The following is a 19,073-nucleotide window of genomic DNA, read 5'->3' on the forward strand; positions in this document are numbered from 1 at the left end:
ATCATAATAATTCTGTTTCCTACATAGGTCACGCTCAATAGCAAGAATTACCAAATGTTTCAATCTATCTTTGAGAATTGTTGACCTCAAGTAATTCTTCATTAGTTTGAGGCGCGAGAAGCTTCTTTCACCTGATTACACAATTTCCGGAGATTTCCAGGAGCTCCTGGTAAATCGACAGGAGAGCGCGAGAAATCTGTTTTAAGTTATAAAATGGTTTAATTTAATAATTTATACACCTTGAATTAGCGTGGGTCCTAAGAAAGTGCGGATCCTTTGAATGCGGTCGCATTGGTTGCAGTGGCCTAAGACAGTCATGCAAAATAATGGCGTATGCTACGCCGCGGTCGACTAGTTATACATATATATATATATATATATATATATATATATATATATATATATACACCGTACAGAGAGTGGGAGATTTGTAATGTAAAATACAATATCTATCATAATTCTCATTTACGTGTAGTATTCGAGTGAACGAAGTATTTAGTTTCATTATTGAACTAAATCTATTTTCCAAATAGACAATAATAATAATAATAATTTTATTTATAAAGCGCTGTTAACAAACAAAATGTAGGCTCAAGGCGCTGTAATAACATTACAAACACAAACACGACAGCTACAATGACAATTAATCTAAAAAAGTTTTAAACAGATAGGTCTTAATGTTCTTCTTAAAAGTGGTGTAGCATGTCGTCTGTCCGAGATCAATGGGGAGTGAGTCCGTTGTTAAATATAAGTCGGATCTGGCCTAATCTGCGCAGCTGCAGATAAAGACCCTTGCAGAGCTGACTTATGTGTGGGTCGAAAGATAGTGTTGAATCGAAGAAAACTCCAAGATTCCGCACTACAAGGACATAATGAACCTTACAGTTAGTGATAAAAAAAGAATCTGTGCTCTTGACTTTTGAGACGTTCTTCCGAGTGCAAATCTTAATTATTTCTGACTTATTTCTGTTCATGTTGAGTTTATTCTCAACCATCCAATCGCTCACCCTTACAACGGTACCACTGATTTTCTCTGCCAGATGCGATACCTCTGAGGGTACTGAGGAATCGTATAACTGTGAGTCATCGGCAAAGAAATGGTATAAGATGCCGGTTGGCCGTATGACACCGCTGAGTGGATATGTATTCATAGTGAACAGTACTGGACCTAGAACTGATCCTTGGGGTACTCGGTACTTCAAGAGTAAGCTTGTTGATTCTGTACCGTTAACAACGACATTTTAGGTGCGTTCAGTCAGGTAGGATACAAGCCACTTTAGACGATTCCACCTACACCAAAAGTGGCAGAGAATCTGGCCATCATAATTTCATGGTCTAGCCGCTCTAGCGTATCAAAGGCTGCGAACAAGTCCAGCATGGAAAGAATTGAATGTGGCCTATGTCGGAATTGTGAATTAAGTCGTTTAGTACCCAGACCACGTTCGTCACGTCGGCGAATAAGTTTGGCAGTCTTTATGTCTTCCGTCATCCAGGGTGCAGATGGCCTAACTGAGACTGTACGAGTGATAAAAGGTGCATGGCTATCCAGCAACTTTTTCAAGCAAGAATTATAATTGCTGAGAACGTCTGTGTTGTTCTGTTGCAACAACAAAGAGGTCACGTCCATTTTGAAGGAGGCAATATCTAAGGCTTAAAGTTTACGGGAAGTCACGTTTTACTTTGGCCTTTTTGCTTTTGATAGGCGCATTTCAAAGTGTACAAGAAAATGATCTGACAAGCCACAGTCTAAGACATTGAGTTTGGCTATAAGCTCACTTGCATTTGTAACAATCCAGTCAAGAGTATGGCCTTTAACGTGTGTCGGAACATTTATCAGTTGGTCTAAGTTGCGATCCTTTAGCGCATTTTTCAGCGACACCGCGTATGTCTCATTTTCACTGTCAAAATGCAAGTTCGCATCGCCTATGACAAATAGATCTTTTGTTGCTATGTGACTGTCAAGGAGGTCTTGAAATTCTTCGATGAAAACTTTTGTTTGCAATTTATTTCTCTTGCTTGGTGGTGGGCGGTACAAGAAAGTAAAAGTCAATGTTCTACTGCGGTGGGAGAGGCGAAACTCGCTCATCTCAAAGGTGGTGTACGTTGAGCTGTTAGGTCTTATTTTTACATACTTGGCTATACTATCTTTGTACAGTATTGCTAGACCCCCTCCGCTGCCTGTTTTTCGAGGTAGACTCTTTAAAATAAAGCCTGGTGGCGTTAGCTCAATGGTTTTTTGACTCATCACCAACTTCTTTAAACGATGTCTCTCTAAAGGAAAGCGATGTCGTAGCTATTATCAGTGATGGTGTCTGTAAGCTCAAGAGCTTTGTTACTGCATGACTTGGCGTTAAAATGCATTATTTTAGGCAAACTGGAGGAAGTAGTCACCAGAGGCGTAGCACATTTTGAAGACACCGGAGGAGTAATATCACGAATTATAGGTTTTTAATGGGGACATCTGACCTCTGTTGTGTGAGGAGTGGTTAAGAACACAGTTTTGTAGGGAACTGCTGAACTCTGTAGTAGAAGAAATGACTGGGGTTGGGGGGGGGGTAACAACACAGATAAGAGTCCTGGAAACTGTATGATATGTATCCGTTGAGTTGAATTGCGTTAGGTTAAACCATAGGCGAATAAGACGCCCAGCCCTAGACCCACGAACTGTCGGCAGTTTACGCCCGATGCCAAGTCGACTAATATTTCGTATAATTAGATGAAAATTCAAACATTGCCCGAATTCACTGAGCTGGAGAGACTCAATTTGGGGAACAGGATTTATATAAGCCTTTGTTGACTTCTAGTTAGGTTTTGTTTAGAAATATTATTTGAGATGATTATTAGATTAGCAAATGGAATTTTCTCTCTTGCTTTGCGTAGGTGGTCCATGATTCACTACCATACAGTAGTGTACTCATAACGCATGCCTTGTAGACTTCCATTTTGGTCACTGTAGTGAGCTTCTGGTTTTCCGAAACTCTTGACCTGAGTCTTGACCTGAGTCTAGCGAAGGTCGAGGCAGCCTTCCCTATGCGTTTTTTTTTTTTTATCTCCTCTTCTAGAGATAAGTCATCTTGAATTGTGGAGCAGGTAGCAGAATTCCTTTACGGCGTCCAGCTTGTTATCATCTATGAGAATGGAGGGGGATGCTGTAGCAGGTGGTCCCATAACATTTGTTTTCTTCGTGCTAATAGTTAAGCCATTTTCTTTACAGGCCTGGGAGACATTAGTGACTGAAGCACCTCTTGTGTGTGTGTGTGTGCCACTACCACTGCGTCATCCGCGAATAACATATCTCTTACGAGGGTGGTTTTGATTTTAGTTTTGGCCCTCAGTCTGGCAATATTTAGGAGTTTGCCATCAAATCTGGAATGGAGATAGATGCCTTCGGTGGATTTGTCAAACGCGTTGTGGATTGCGATGTCTCCATAGGATCTAGAAAATCACAAGGAAAGAAAAAATGTGCAATACTGAGATCCCTCAGACAAAGCCGCTTACGCTGGCTTGGACATGTTCGCAGGATGGAGGAAAATCGCATCCCGAAAGTCATCCTCTACGGACAACTCTCGACTGGCTCAAGAAAAAACTGGTCGTCCCCACCTCCGTTAAATAGATGTAATATAACGGGAACTCAAATCAGTGAACATCAATACTGACCATGGAAAGACATAGCTCTAGACCGCACCAGATAGAGAGAGACAGTGACCAAGAAAGCTATGGACAGTGAAAGAACATGGGTCTCAGCTCAGGAAGAAAAACGTACAATACGAAAAATGGCCAGCTCCTCTACCACCGAAGCAAAAGCCACCTTAACCTGCGATATTTGTGGACGGGAGTGTCTCTCCAAAATAGGGCTCCACAGCCACATGAGAAAGTGTGTGAGATAAACCATAGTCGTCCTACGACTGAAGGAGGCCAACAACACTATTAGCTTCAAGTTGAATTGAGGCTGCAGGTCTAACTTTAATACTTTATGATCAAAATATCCCAATCTTGAAGTCTTTCTAATTCGCACTAAAGCTTCCTGGAATGATTTGTGAGAAGTAATTTTAGCTGGTCTCACACATTGTCAAGAAATTGACTCTTTCTTTGTATCTTAACATTGCATCCGTTCTTTTGACAGCGATAAACTCGTATACAAAACTTTTTTAAAAATCTTATTTATGAATTGTTATTGGCGAATTGGGCCTTTCACTTATCTTGAGTTTGCAAATCACTAGTCTAGACCTTTTGCACTCAACCACCTAACATTGATACTTTTCTATCTTCTATTTTTTAATATTTCCTATTGCATTACACGTCACAATAATCAATTGTTATCAAAATCTTTTTTCTTGCATCGGCACAAACTCCACGTAGTTCCCCTATAATAGTGAAACTAATTAAAGAACATATTCACTGTAAAAAATATATAGTATACACACAAACACATACTCATTTTTACCTCTTTGGAATAAACTTCAAACAATTGACACGATTTCTCCATATTCCATATCATGTATTTTACAAAGCCCTCTCTTTTGGCAGACATCAACAAGCCTTAAATAAATATGAGTATTTAAACAAAATTGGTCGCAGAATGAAATAATAGTTGATATTGTTGGTCATATTGTAAGACATGACTCACTATCAAAAGTCATTCTTCAAGGTACAGTGGAGGAAGCACAAAGAAACGGTCGTCCCAAGAAAAGCTGGATGGATAACGTAAAAGAATAGACCAGCCTCTCTCTCTTAATATCTTGCTAAGAACCGCTGCTGACCGGAAAAAAAGTGGAGGGATTTGGTTACACCACTACATCACCACTACATCACCACTACGACGCATCAATTTTTTTTATTCTTAGTGAAGCCAGTCAAGTAAATAGTATCAGCATATGTGGTGTCCCAACAGACTAAGGGGTAGTTGAAAGTCAAGTGTTACCTTACAAAATTATATATTTGTTAGAGAAATAACAAAATTCAACATTTTAACGTTTTATTTTCTACTTACCATGAATGTCTATATCACCAACTGGGTCAATCCAAATTATGGATCCTTCTTTATCCTGACCATAAAAACTACCAGGACAATATTTAGTCATTACTTCAGGGGGTTGATATTCTGTGAAAAGGCTGTCGATATTATTTTCTTCACGCCATTTGAGGTGCTAAGAGTTAAACAAGAAAAACATTTTTTAAAAATACTTTCTAAAAAAAAAAGGTTACGAAGTGTCATAGTATCAATGAGTTCGAATCAGTCCTGTCATTCAGTTTGTAATACAGGTAGACCAACAACAATACATCTTTGCGATTAGAAATATTTGTAACAAATGTTTTTGTTTAACGCTATTTTATGATTTTAGATTTCTCACTACGACAAGATTCTATCACGTGACTGGACCAGTTGGGAAACTGGGGAGAGACAGAAGGGGATATCTGGGAGAATTTTACCGTCATCGTTTTTTAAAAGCATTTATAAAAAAAGGAGGAACGAGCTGAATTCGAATTCATGACTCAAGCCTCTACAAGCCGATATTCTAACCACTCTGTTAGTGAGGTGCGTCTGAAAATAGAAGATAGTATAGTTATCTGTAGATTGTTTCAAAGTTATTTTATAGTGGTGACATATAAAAGGGACTAATTCAGCTTACACCACCACCTCAGTCAAGTAAATTTCGTTCCCAAACGAAAAATAATAATTAATTACCAATATTTAATTAACTATTTGGTTGATTTAAAAAAAATGGATTCTTGTGTTGTCAGGTAAAAGAAATAATTGAACAAAATTTCAGCTTGATCCGAGATTAGATGTCGGAGAAATCACGTGAACAAATTTTTTACCAGACAGACAGAAATAGTGAATTGACATAACCTTTGTGAAAAAAAAAACTAAGTACAACTGGAAAGAGATGGCACAGACTCAGATGTGACCAATTAGTTATCTGTTTGGTAAGCAATGCATGTAAAAAAAATGGCAAGCTTCGATATTTTCAACAGGAATATCCGACACAATGTACAAACTATCAACAATCACAGACGTGTAAGGGGAGAAAGGGTTAACCTCAAAACTCATCATGGCTACTCACATGGAAATTGGTGACAGTAGTTTGATAAATATTTTTGTTATCGAAAAGGGGAGTTTTATCGTCAAAACCATCTGTTGGGGTGGGGGTGGGTAAACTGAAAATCATCTAAAAGTGGGGTGGGTAAACTCAAAATCTCCCTTGGCTACACTCATAGAATTTGGTGACTGTAGTTTGTTTTAGTTTTATATTGAAGAGGGTTTTTCTAACGTCAAAAATAAAACAAACTCTAAAATCCCATTGGCTACGCTCATTGAATTTGGTGACTGTCGTTTGATTCATTTTTTGTTTCATTAAAGGGGAGGTTTTAATCCCCCCCCCTCCTGTGGCTGTGCTGGGGTAAGTGAACTCTTTAAAATCTCACCTAAAATCAAAATTAAATGAGGGGATCTCATTTCGGGGGAGGGAATTTGAACACCGCAGCACCCCTTGGCTAAGCCCATGTCATATATATTATATATATAGCACTGCCTTCGAGAATATAGACACGTTGGTAAAGCTTGCGAGCCTTCACCAGGGAAGAAAGAGCAATTGCACGAATTTATATTAGCATATTGAATAAGAAATGTGTCTTTATCTTTGTGTCTTTCTGACTATTTCCTTGTATTGCATTGTACTTGTGAATTATAATTCAAAATCTTCACACTCAAAAATCTATGAGTATAGCCAAAGGGGTTTTGAGTTTAAACTCCCGTTCAGCGGGGTTTAAAGCTAAAAAATGCCTCTTCAATATAAAAAAAAGCACATATATTACATACTCAAAATTCTATTAGCGTAGCCAGGCCAAGGGGGGGGGGTTTGAGTTAAACCCCCTCCTCCAGAGGGCTTTTTTTAAAGTTTAAAACACCTCCAGATGGTTTTGAATTTAAATACACCCATACAGAGAGTTTTGAGGTTGAAAACTTCTCTCTTCAATTTTATTCTAAAGCAAACTACAGTCACCAAATGCTATAAGCGTAACTAAAGTGGTTTTGAATTTAGTAAAAAAAATCACAAGAGATTTTTTAGTTTAAAACCCACCAACAAATGATTTTGACGATAAAACTTTCCTTTTCGATATAAAATCTATAAAATCTAAAGCAAACTACAGTCACCTAATTCCAATAAAAATTTCTAGCAGTGACTGGGCTCCATTAATAAAGTGCAGTGAATAGTCATCTCCTGAAATTTAGAAAGACTAAATGTGGCTTAACAAAGATGGCTAGGACAGATTTTAGGAGTCAGTTATAGAGATCGGGTCTCAATCAAGGAAATTCTATGCCAAACTGGGAGTCGACCCCTTAGTAAGGTTGTGACAGAGCGTCGCATTAGGTTTGCAGGACATGTTCTTAGACAAAATGAACTTCGCATAAGAGTTGTGAGGCCATTACGAGGAAAGCGCAAACAGGTAGCCTACATCCTAGTATAACGTGGCGCCACACTTTCGTGGAGGACCTCAGAGCAGGCTTCAGACATTGCCAGTGACAGATTTTTGTGGAAGCAGTTTGCCGCCCAATGCGCCGAACAGCGCCTGAGTATCTAAGTAAGTAAGAATATATATACAAATTTCCCGCAGCCTCCTGATTTACCAAGAGCTCCTTGAAATCTCCAAAAGTTCCCAGATATACAAAAAAGTCATGGAAAGCTCCGGAAATTATTAAAATCTTTTGTAAACTCATACAAATCTCCTGAAATATATAGACGAAAATTGTCATTTTGGGACTTCATTCAATATGGAAAACCCCAATCCTACGCGCGATTAAAAAAAACACGGCATTATGCAATACCAGTTGTTGATATGGTGCGCAAAGGTGCACGCGTTCAATATAATAAAGTATCATTCTCCGCCATGACACTATTGGTTGTTGTTTGTTTATTGCTGACTGTGAACCTAGATCATAATTAACATGGTGGCAGCGGTATATTAATGATCAGAGGTAATCATTAATCAGTATATAAAGGTTTATTGTTTGCAATAATAAATAGGCAACAATTCAAGGCTACGCCGTGCAATGGCAGCTAGAAATTTCCTTCCTGTACCCGAGCCGCTCGAGGTAGAAGGAAACATGGCCGCTAATTGGCAAAAGTTTCACCGGAGCTGGCGAAACTATGAGTTAGCCACTAAATTGTCGGAAGAATCAGAGGAGGTCAGAGTGGCCACCTTTCTAACAATTATAGGGACAAAAGCGATGGACATATATGAAGGTCTTGAAATTGAGAAGGGAAAAGAAAGAAAGATGGAAGAAATAGTGAACAAATTTGAAAGTTTTTGCATTGGAAAAACTAATGAAACTTATGAGCGCTATGTGTTCAATACGCGTGAACAGCAAGAAGGCGAGGACATTGAAAAGTACATAACAAATCTGAGAAGACTAGCAAAAACGTGTTGTTTTGAACGCCTGGAAGATAGCTTGATTAGAGACAGAGTAGTTCTTGGTATTAGACATGAATGCCTCAAAATGAAATTGCTACAAGATAGTAGTCTCACATTGCAAAGGTGAAGAGACATTTGCAGAGCGTACGAGACCGCCAACAAACAGTTGAGACAAATGCAAGCCGACCCTCCAATCATAGAGAAAGTATCAACACCTTCAAGAACAAACATTCAGAAAGGTAAATGCAGGTATTGTGGAAAGATTCACGAATACATTAAAGAAAAGTGCCCTGCATGGGGTAAAATGTGCCTAGCATGCAAGGGGAGACATCATTTTGCTGTAATGTGCAAAAAGAAAATTCAGCAGGTGTCAGATGATATGTCTAACGATGAAAGACAGATACAGTCGGACACAAGAGATGATGTCATGATGGTAAAAAATGAATGGGTGATGTCTTTGGAGAACCACAAAACGAAAAGGATGACAGCAGTTATGACAGTAAATGGTCACCGTGTAAGGTTTCAAATGGATAGTGGAGCTGATGTAAATACCATCCAGGAAAAATACGTAAATAAGAATCAGATAGATTTTTGTTGATTTGTTGATTTGAGGCACATCGGCACAATTTAGGCCATGTCGTGCCTGCAGTCCCCTAAGGACTACTCTCTCTCTAAACAACAAGGGCCAGATTCTATACAGTAATATAATTAAAATTAAGGTCTATTCACAGTTAAAATAGTAAAGGTAGTAAAAATTTAAATATTTGGTAAAAATCTAATGTAAATAGTGCATGTTCACAAATTCAGAAATCAGATCTTCGTAGATAGCCCCACTTCCCGAATAAAGCCCAGTACCTTCCCAGGGTCGACATTATTAAATAGTGTTTTTAGATTAGTGGCTCTAAAATGTTTCGCCCTGACATCCTGGTATCTGGGGCAATCAACGAGGATATGTTCCACGGTGAGGCGAGAGTCACAGTACTCGCAAAGTGGGGGCTCCTCTCTCTTCAGTACAAAAGAGTGCGTGATGTAGGTGTGGCCAATCCTAAGTCTGGACATGGTTGTGCTACCACGCCTTGTCAGACCCTTAGATGTGGGCCGCCACCTGACATCCGCCACAATCTGCCTGAGTTTACTGTGAGTCTCAGCCTCCCATCGGTTCTGCCACTCTCGATAGGTGGCAGAGGCAATACTTTGTCTCAGGTCCGAGTAGGGAATTTGGGTTCCTGACACCGCATGATTTAGGGCTCTCTTTGCTTCTCTGTCTGCGGCTTCGTTTCCCTCAATGCCAACATGGGAGGGGACCCAGATGAAGGTGACATCCCTACGGTCGGCTGTTATTAGGTCCAACAGCTTCAGGCTCTTATGTACCAATGGGATGTCAGTCTTCATCCGCCCCAAAGCTTGCAATGCAGATTTGGAGTCGGAGCAGATTATAAATTTACTCCTTTCTGATGCTTTTACGGCCATAAGTGCAAGCAATATTGCATGCAATTCGGCCGTAAAGATGGAGCAGCCATCGGGGAGTCTACGGGAGATTGTTTTGTTCCGAAAGGAGCAGGCACACGCGACCTTTCCCTCCATTTTGGATCCGTCTGTGTAGATGGTGCCACAATTTCCGTAGCTCTCCTGCAGTTCCCTAAAGTGGACTTGTAGTATGCTTGGGTCTGTATTTTCTTTTTTGAAATTAAGGAGGGATAAATTTAATTTGGGTTTATTCATTAGCCAAGGAGGATTCTGAGGGGTTTCTATTTTAGAGATTTGGTCAATGGGTGGGGTTAAATTTTGGATGGGTTCTCTCATTCGAAGGCCCAACGGCTGTATGACGTTAGGCCTTCGATTGTATAATTCTACCTCTGTGGGGTTAAATATGGAGTCAAAAGCAGGGTTCGTGGGGTTGGATTTTAGCTTGACTATATACTGCATTGCAAGCTTTTTCATTCTTATATCCATGGGGAGTTCTCCAGCCTCCACATGGAGACTTGGGATAGGTGATGTACGAAACGCGCCGAGACAGAGACGCAGGGCAGCATTTTGTATTGGTTCCAGTATTTTTAGGTACGACTTCCTTGCTGCTCCATATATTATGGATCCGTAGTCTAGCTTGGATCGAATTAGACTCCGATAGAGCAGCAGCAAGGTATCTCTGTCAGCTCCCCAGTCCGTATGGCTGAGTACTCTTAGTATGTTTAATGACTTTTGGCATTTCTTCTTAAGTTCCTTAATGTGGGGGAGAAAATTAAATTTGGAATCTAAGGTGAGGCCTAAAAATTTTGTAGTTTTCACGACAGGGATCTTCTTTTTGTGTATAAATAGTTCAGGGTCTGGGTGGAGCCCCCTAAGATTACAAAAATGCATACTAACTGTTTTGGAGTCAGAGAATTTGAAACCATTATAGTTTGCCCAACCCTGAATTTTGTTTAAACATAACTGTAATTTCCTTTCTAAGGTGTTCATGTTTTTCCCATAAGTAAGAATGACAAAGTCATCAACATACAAAGAGCACTCTATGCCAGGGGACAGCGCATTTATGATGCTATTTATTTTAATGTTAAACAGGGTGACTGACAGAATGCTGCCCTGGGGTACACCCATTTCCTGGTCATGAGTGTCAGAAGCGGAGTTGCCCACTCGGACCTGAAATTTTCGATCTTTCAGGAATTCCTCCACAAAACGGGGGAGGAGTCCCTTAAGCCCCATAAGCGCCAGGTCACGTAGAATGCCATGTTTCCAGGTTGTGTCATAGGCCTTTTCTATATCGAAGAATACAGCTACTAGATGTTCTCTTCTGAGTAATGCATTTCTAATATAAGCTTCCAGCCTTACCAGGTGGTCAGTTGTTGTCCGCCCCTGCCGGAATCCGCACTGGTAGTTTGAGATCCTCCAGCTGTTTGGGAAAGCGCCTGTTTGCCACACACAGTTATAGACCCCTAGCAGGACTGCCAATGAGGGCTCGGGAAGGTGCTTGAGGAACTGGTAATGGATTTCGTCTTCTCCAGGCGCTGTGTCATGTGACTTGTCCAGCGATTCCCTCAGTTCCTCAAGCGAGAACGGTTTGTTGTAGTCTTCATTGTTCTCTGACCTGAAATCAATGGGGTGTCTTTCCTCCCTGGTTTTGACTTTTTGGAACTCTGGCGTGTAGTGTGCAGTGGATGATTTTTCTGCTATTGAGGATGCAAGGCAGTCAGCTATTTCTCTGGGGGACGTGACAGTTCGTCCTTGGTTTTTCAAATGCCCTATTGCATTTGATTCTTTCCCTTTGATTCGCCTTACTGCCTTCCAAACCGCTCTAGCAGAAGTTTTGGCATCCAGACTGCCGACAAAACTTCTCCAGGAATTCCTTTTGGCTGACCGTATGGTTTGTCTAGCCTTTGCTCTAGCTATCCTGAATAGCTTTAGGTTTTCCTGGGAAGGATTCTTTATAAATGCAGCCAGTCGTTTTTTCCTATCACCAATAGCACTTTTGCAAGCTGTATCAAACCATGGTTTGCTAGGCCGTTTTGGATTTGCAGAGGTTAGGGGTACAACTTTCCTGGCTATACTTAGTAGCTTGCTAGCAAAGGTATCAGCTGGGTTCTGTTCATGGAGGATATTTTCTGTGATATCCTCAGAGCATCTTTTTTGGAATTGTTCCCAATCAGCCTTATTCAGTTTCCACCGCTGAGGTCGTCCCAATGAAGGGAGATTGTTAGTAATGATGATTGGGAAGTGATCACTTCCCCGTAGATCATTGCTAACTGACCATTTAAAATCGTCCAGAAGTCCGGGGACGCATACGGTGAGGTCAATGCATGTGAATGATCCAGTTCCTGGGTGCAAGTAGGTCGGTGATGCATCATTAAGTATGCATAAATCATGTTGGAGGAAGATATCCTCCAGCATACGACCTCTTGTGTCGGTATTGTTGGATCCCCACATGGTGTTATGGGCATTGAAATCCCCAAGGATTAAATAAGGCCGGGGGAGTTGTTTCAATAGGTCCTCCATGTCTGTTCGGTTTAATGGAGCGCCTGGTGGTAAATACAGGCTGCAGCAAGTGATAACCTTGTGAAGGGTTATCCTAGCTGCTACGGCCTGTAGTGTGGTCTGTAGTTCTACCCTCTCATGGGGGATGCTATCCTTCACAAGGATACAGACTCCACCTGATGCTCTCTCTGCATCCTCAACATTCTTGGTGTAAGCACGGTAGCTTCGGAAGCTGATGCAATCTTTTAGAAATGTTTCCTGTAAGCAGACAGCTACAGGAGTCTCAGAGTCCATCAGTAGCTGCATTTCCTCGTAATTGGCCTTGAGGCCTCTACAATTCCACTGTACAATTCTGGAATCCATGGCTTATTCTAGATGACCTACTTGGAGCTATTTGGCCTTGGGAGGCCCCCGGAGGGGTTTCCCTTTATTCCAGTGACCTTGGTATTTTTATTCTTGGGTTTGGATGGAGAGGAGGACAACCCCCTTTTGGGGGAAGTCTTTCTCTCTGGAGAGGGGAGATCCCTCTGGTTAGAGCGGAGGTTATTTCCTCCTCTCTCACCTCGGGCATCCTCTCCGCTTTGATTTCTCCCCTTAGGGAGTTGGTCAACCTCTAACTCAGTAGAGGTTGGGGTGTCTGGCTGGGTTCTCTGAGGAGAACCTGTGTCAGACATGATGTCTCCGGGTTCTCCCGGAGTATTGGTTTTGACATGCTGCTCAGTCTCCATGCTCTCATCAGCGAGCACAGAGAACCTGTTCTTTAGCATGACAACAGGGCTTTCTTGTTTCTTCAGAGGTGTGTTCTTTGGCGGTGTTTTCTTCTGAGTTGGGGGAGGAGGAGGGGGTGGTGGGGTCAATGTGTCCGTCTGTGTGGCTATGGATCTTCCTTTCTTAGCAACAGCCTGGGCGTAGGTCTTTGTCAAGCCGAATTGGCCCTTGGGTAGGGCCAGTACAGCCGATTTCGCCTGGCTAAAGGTACATCCGTTTCTTGCCTTGTACTCCTGCACGGCAACCTCCTGTTTCCACACAGGGCAGTCCTTGGAGTAGGCTGAGTGGCCAGCTTGACAGTTTGGGCATTTGAACTGGGCTGTGCAGCCCTTGTCCTCATGACCCTCTCCAGCACATCTGGCACACACAGTGTTCCTCTTACAGACTGCCGCGCCGTGTCCATAACCCTGGCACTTGAAGCACCTCATGGGGTTAGGTATGTAGGGCCTCACTGGAACTCGTAGGTATCCTGCCTTCACATACTCTGGCGGTGTCCTAGTTCCGAATGTGAGGATAATAGTGGCGGTTTTGACCTCCTCACCCTCCCTGCGCCTGGTAATGCGCCGGGCATGGGTGACTCCTTCAATGCCCTCCACTATTTCCTTCTCGGAACATTCCAGTAGGTCCCTAGAGCTGATTACACCTCTGCTGGTGTTCAGACTCTTGTGTGGCATGACTTCCACTTGGAGATCACAGAGTCTTCTGCATCTTAAAAGCCCATCAGAGTGTGTCTTGCTGTCTACTTCTACAAGGAGTTCCATTGTTTTGTGTAGCTTAGACACACTCTTGGGCTCTCCCACTACTGACTTGAGTCCCTTATAGATAATAAAAGGGCTCAACTTGGTCAGGCTTTTTCCCTCCTCTGTGCATCTAACCACCAGAAATGATGGCCAGGTGGCACAGCTTTTTGGGACCTCCTCTTTTTTATCGTCAATTCGTCGTTTCTTGCCCAGACATAGGTCTGGGGCAAGTAGTTTTGTGTGTGTTTTTTTGTCCATATATATTTTGGTTAATTCGGCACCTGTGCTCCCCACCCGCCATCGAGTCCAACAAGGGGACGGGCCATTCGGATGTCCAGAATGAGCCCGCCAGGGCTACACAGGTGCTATACTCAGTCAGCTGCTACATCGGACATGTGTCCGATACAGCAGCTCCCTGATTGACCCTCCAGCCACCGCCCTCCAGCATAGGTCAACGACCTATGCTGGTAGCTCGGCATGACCAGCCGGTTGACCCAGAGCGGGCCATCTGGGTCTCAGGTCTAGGGGAACTTGGAGCCAAAGTATTGTGTTGTTGTGGTTTGTCCTCAGATAGCCACCACTCAAACACCAGGATCTCTTTATCCCCCCTTACCCGTCGCAGTCCACGGCAAACGGACTGGTCTAGGACGTAGTGAGAATTTAAAGTTAAGGAGACAGTGTGATGATCAATGAAGGCAGACTTAGGAAAAGAGGAGGCAGACACAATGATAGAAAAGAAGTAGGGCACTTTTGAGCTCCAAAAGTGCTAAGGAAAGAGGAGCGCAGTTTAACGTCATGTCTCGGGACGAGAATCAGCTAGAAAAGGCAACGCAAAGATTACTAATGTGGAATAAGACTGAAATGAGACCCTTAGGGAAAGCCACTCTAACGACGAGAAATGAGAAAACTAACGAAACATTTGAGGTGGAATATATAGTTGTACCAAATAATCTAGCATGCCTTCTAGGTCATGAAACTTTAACAAGAATGAAGTTAATCAAAGTCAATAAAGATAGGTTCATAGCATCAGTAGTGAATAACCAAGAAGAAGACCGTAGTCCAAAGTTTACTGGTGATTTGGGTGACTTAGGAGAAGTGTCTTTAAAGATTGATAGCAGCATTAAGCCCAAGGTTCTGCCGTGTAGAAAGATCCCTATTGCTTTACAAGAAAGAGTTAAGGAGGAGTTAAAGACCCTAGTGCAGAGAGGAATCATAGAACCAGTGATAGAGCCTACAGAGTGGGTGAGTCAGATGGCAATTGTGGAAAAAGCTAATGGAAAAATTAGGATCTGCATAGAGATCCACAAGCCCTGAATAAAGTTTTACTAAGGGAATTCTATAATCTTGCTACTTTAGATGACATATTGGCAGATTTGAACGATGCCAAAATATTCAGCAAATTGGATGTGCAAGAAGCTTTCTGGCATGTCAGACTAGACACAGCGTCATCTAATTTGACAGCAATGATAACCCCTTTTGGTAGATACAAATGGAAACGATTACCATTTGGACTGAAAGTGAGTTCAGAAATTTTTCAGAGACGATTAAATCTAGCACTAGAAGGACTGAAAGGCTGTTTCAATTACGTTGATGATATTATAGTGGTAGGAAGAGGAAGAACGAAAGAAGAAGCACTCAGAAATCATGATATTAACCTAAGAGAGCTGATGAAGAGATGTCAAGAAAAGAAGATTAAACTGAACCATAAAAAGTCTGTTTTTAGAACAGCTGAAATTAATTTTATTACAGAAGCAGGAATAAAACCAGACCCGAACAAAGTATCTGCGATTTTGAGTTTGAATGCTCCAAAAGATATTTCATCAGTCCGAAGATTCTGTGGCATGGTTCAATATCTTGCAAGATTTGTTCCAGACTTGTCGACAGATTTACAGCCCATAACAGAGTTGGTCAGAAAGAACACACCATTTGTTTGGTCTGATCAATGCACACGAGCTTTCAACAAGATAAAACAGAAAATATCGACTCATGGCACATTGATATATTTTGACCCTAACAAAGAGCTTACATTACAAGCAGATAGTAGCCAAAATGGGTTAGGAGCAGCGTTATTACAAGATGGCAGTCCAATAGCATATGCTTCTAGATCATTAACTGATACTCAGAAAAGATGGGCACAGATTGAAAAAGAATTGTTAGCAGTGGTTGTTGGTTTGGAACGTTTTGACCAGTATACGTATGGCAGGACAGTTATAGTTCAGAATGACAATAAACCACTGGAAAACATCCTTCAAAAACCACTCAGTTCTTCTCCGAGAAGGCTACAAAGTCTAATGATGCGTCTTTATCGTTACGATATCCAGTTTCAATATGTCAAAGGCAAAAATTTGTTCATAGCTGATACTTTGAGTAGAGACCCATCAGAGGAAAAGAGTGATATCCCTGATGTTTGTGTCAATACAGTGGGACTGGCAATACCAGATGCAGTGCTGGAGAAAGTCAGAATCGAGACAGAGAAAGATAGAACATTGCAAACACTTATTCAGTATATCCTAAATGGATGGCCAGACAAACATAATAGTTTACCTGAACTCAAACAATATTTTTCACTTAGAGACATGTTAACATACGAAGACGGACTCTTGTTGAAAGGAGAACAAATAATCATACCGATATCACTTCGCAAGGAAATAGAAGAAAAACTCCATGCAGCACATCTGGGAGTAGACTCAATGAAAAGAAGAGCAAAAGAAACAGTTTTCTGGCCTGGATTATCAGCTCGAATACAGGAAATAGCCAACTCATGCTACATTTGTCAGAAAAATAAACCAGCAAATCAGAGAGAAGAATTAATACAGCACGAAATAGGTTCTAATCCGTGGGACAAGATTGGAATTGATTTATTTCAAATGTGTGACCAACAATATCTAGCCATAGTGGACTATTATTCAAATTTCATAGAGGTAGAAAACATGCAGTTGACAACAACACACGCAATTATAAAGAAACTGAAAGTTTTATTTGCAAGATATGGGGTGCCCAAAGTTTGTATATCTGATAGCGGACCTCAGTTCACATCGGAATATTTTTCCAAATTTATGATGGAATGGGGAGTGACTCATTTGAAATCTTCTCCAGGACACCATCAATCCAATGGAAAGGCTGAGTCAGCAGTTAAAATTTTGAAGAACATAATGAAGAAATCTAGAGAATCAAAGTCAGATGCTTATGAAGCTCTTCTGGAATTTAGAAATACTCCAAGGCAAGACACAAATCTAAGCCCAGTTCAGATGTTTTTTGGTCGGATGACTCGAACACTGATACCAAACAAAAGGAGTAACATTAAGATTTCTACATGTCAAGAGAACATTATGAGAAGGAAAGAAAAACGTCAGATGAGTGTAAAAACATCTTATGATAAGAGGTCAAGAAATTTAAGTCAGCTGAAAACTGGACAGATGGTCTATTTCCAATCTCCTAATGACCCTACATGGAGACGTGGAAGAATCCAGTCTCAAGTCAATCAGAGAGCTTACATTATTCGAGGTGACAATGGTGCAGTGTATCAAAGAAACAGAGTGCATATTAACCCGAACAGAGAAACAGAAGAAGATATATTTCCCGATACTGATAACAACATACAGGACAATAGAACTCAGGATCAACACGTTCGCCACTCATCAACTCATCATTCCCTGCGACCAAGGGATCAGTTGAAGAAACCGACAAGATTCAATGACTATGTGTCTTAATGAACTATTGAATGTTGATTTTTAAATGTGATATGTTTCATATTGATTGAAGCGTATACATGTATGTTATGTTTAGTTGTTTATGTTGTGGTTTTGTTTTATTTTTTTTCTATGATACTCCCCGAAATGTTTTATTTTTTTTTATTTTTTTTTAAAGAAAAGGGGATGTTGATATGGTGCGCAAAGGTGCACGCGTTCAATATAATAAAGTATCATTCTCCGCCATGACACTATTGGTTGTTGTTTGTTTATTGCTGACTGTGAACCTAGATCATAATTAACACCAGTAATTGTGGAATCTGGTAAAAGAAGCTTCTCGCGCCTCAAACCAATGAAGAATTACTTGAAGTCAATAATTCTCGAAGACAGATTGAAACATTTGGTAATTCTTGCTATTGAGCGTGATCTATACAGGACAAAATTTTTTTATGGCATACTGTATTACTTCGCTACACGTAAGGCTCGTAAAGTAATTCTTTACGTAGTAAAGAATAAATAAAATGCAAAAACGAATTTAATTTTAATACAAACTTTTAATTTTCACTAATTATCCGTATCCCTACCCAAACTGGGCCGCGCGAAATTGGTTTGGCATAGGTCCCACAATGATTAAGTCCGGCCCTGCTATTTAGTGACGGGTGAATGCAGAGTAGATTACTTGTTTCCCCCCCCCCCCCCTCTTTTTTTTCGCCGCTAAAAATACGTGGGGTAACTATTCCAACTTGTAGAAATAAGAGAGTGATCTTTCCTGTAATTCTTGATGTCCAATCTGTTGAGCCATGAAGAGAATTATATATAGAGCAGGGGCGGACTGGCTATATGGGCAAACGGGCAAATGCCCGGTGGGCCGGTACCGAATGGGCCGGTCTGGTCGCGACCAAAGAAAAAAAATTCAATGCAGACAACTTAAAAACAAAAGTGACAGTAACAAGACACAAAGGCCTGAATATGTTTTCTTTTTTTGTAAATTATTATTAAAATTAATTTTGTTTGAAATTCAACAAGAATATAATTTTAAGAATTACACAATACAGTGTACGTATTTAACTATTATCATTTTTAAAACGTTAGACCGTACTTTCTGCTATGCACGAGCGGCATGACCTTCAACACTACTTTGATGTCTTCGAGACTGTGTTTGGCCTGATCATTTTGCTGGTCGGCTTGGGCCTTTCATGGCACTCCTATTTTTGTTTTGCTCCTTCCCTCCCCCGTTTTTTAATGGTTCCATGAAAGTTAACGAAAAAGAGGGATGGGAGAGGTTAAGTTAGAAAACATTGATTTAACGCGGCAAAAGGGGAGTCAATTAGCTCTTTAACAAAACTTAATAGACACACAGCCGCGAAATTGCAAACCACCCAACTTATTCATAGCTCAATATGGGTATAAAGCTCTACTTTCTGCGATTTGAAAAGAAAAAGTAAGTTTCTATTTGTTTATTTTTAATAACATAGATCTAAAAATACTACACTTA

General features: G+C 40.9%; 1 protein-coding gene across 1 annotated transcript in view; it reads right to left on the reverse strand.

Annotated features, from left to right (window-relative positions):
* The window catches only part of LOC106072746 (SEC14-like protein 2), a 46,619-nt gene that overhangs the window by 17,487 nt on the left and 10,059 nt on the right, over positions 1-19,073 (reverse strand). Inside the window, exons 5-6 of the mRNA XM_056006863.1 lie at positions 4,991-5,147; positions 4,445-4,539 (exon numbers count right to left, since the gene is read on the reverse strand). Of these exons, the coding sequence (XP_055862838.1) occupies positions 4,445-4,539; positions 4,991-5,147 (252 nt within the window). The remainder of the gene's footprint in view (positions 1-4,444; positions 4,540-4,990; positions 5,148-19,073) is intronic.

Source organism: Biomphalaria glabrata, chromosome 12 (assembly GCF_947242115.1).
Source record: "Biomphalaria glabrata chromosome 12, xgBioGlab47.1, whole genome shotgun sequence".
NCBI classification, from domain to species: Eukaryota; Metazoa; Mollusca; class Gastropoda; family Planorbidae; genus Biomphalaria; species Biomphalaria glabrata.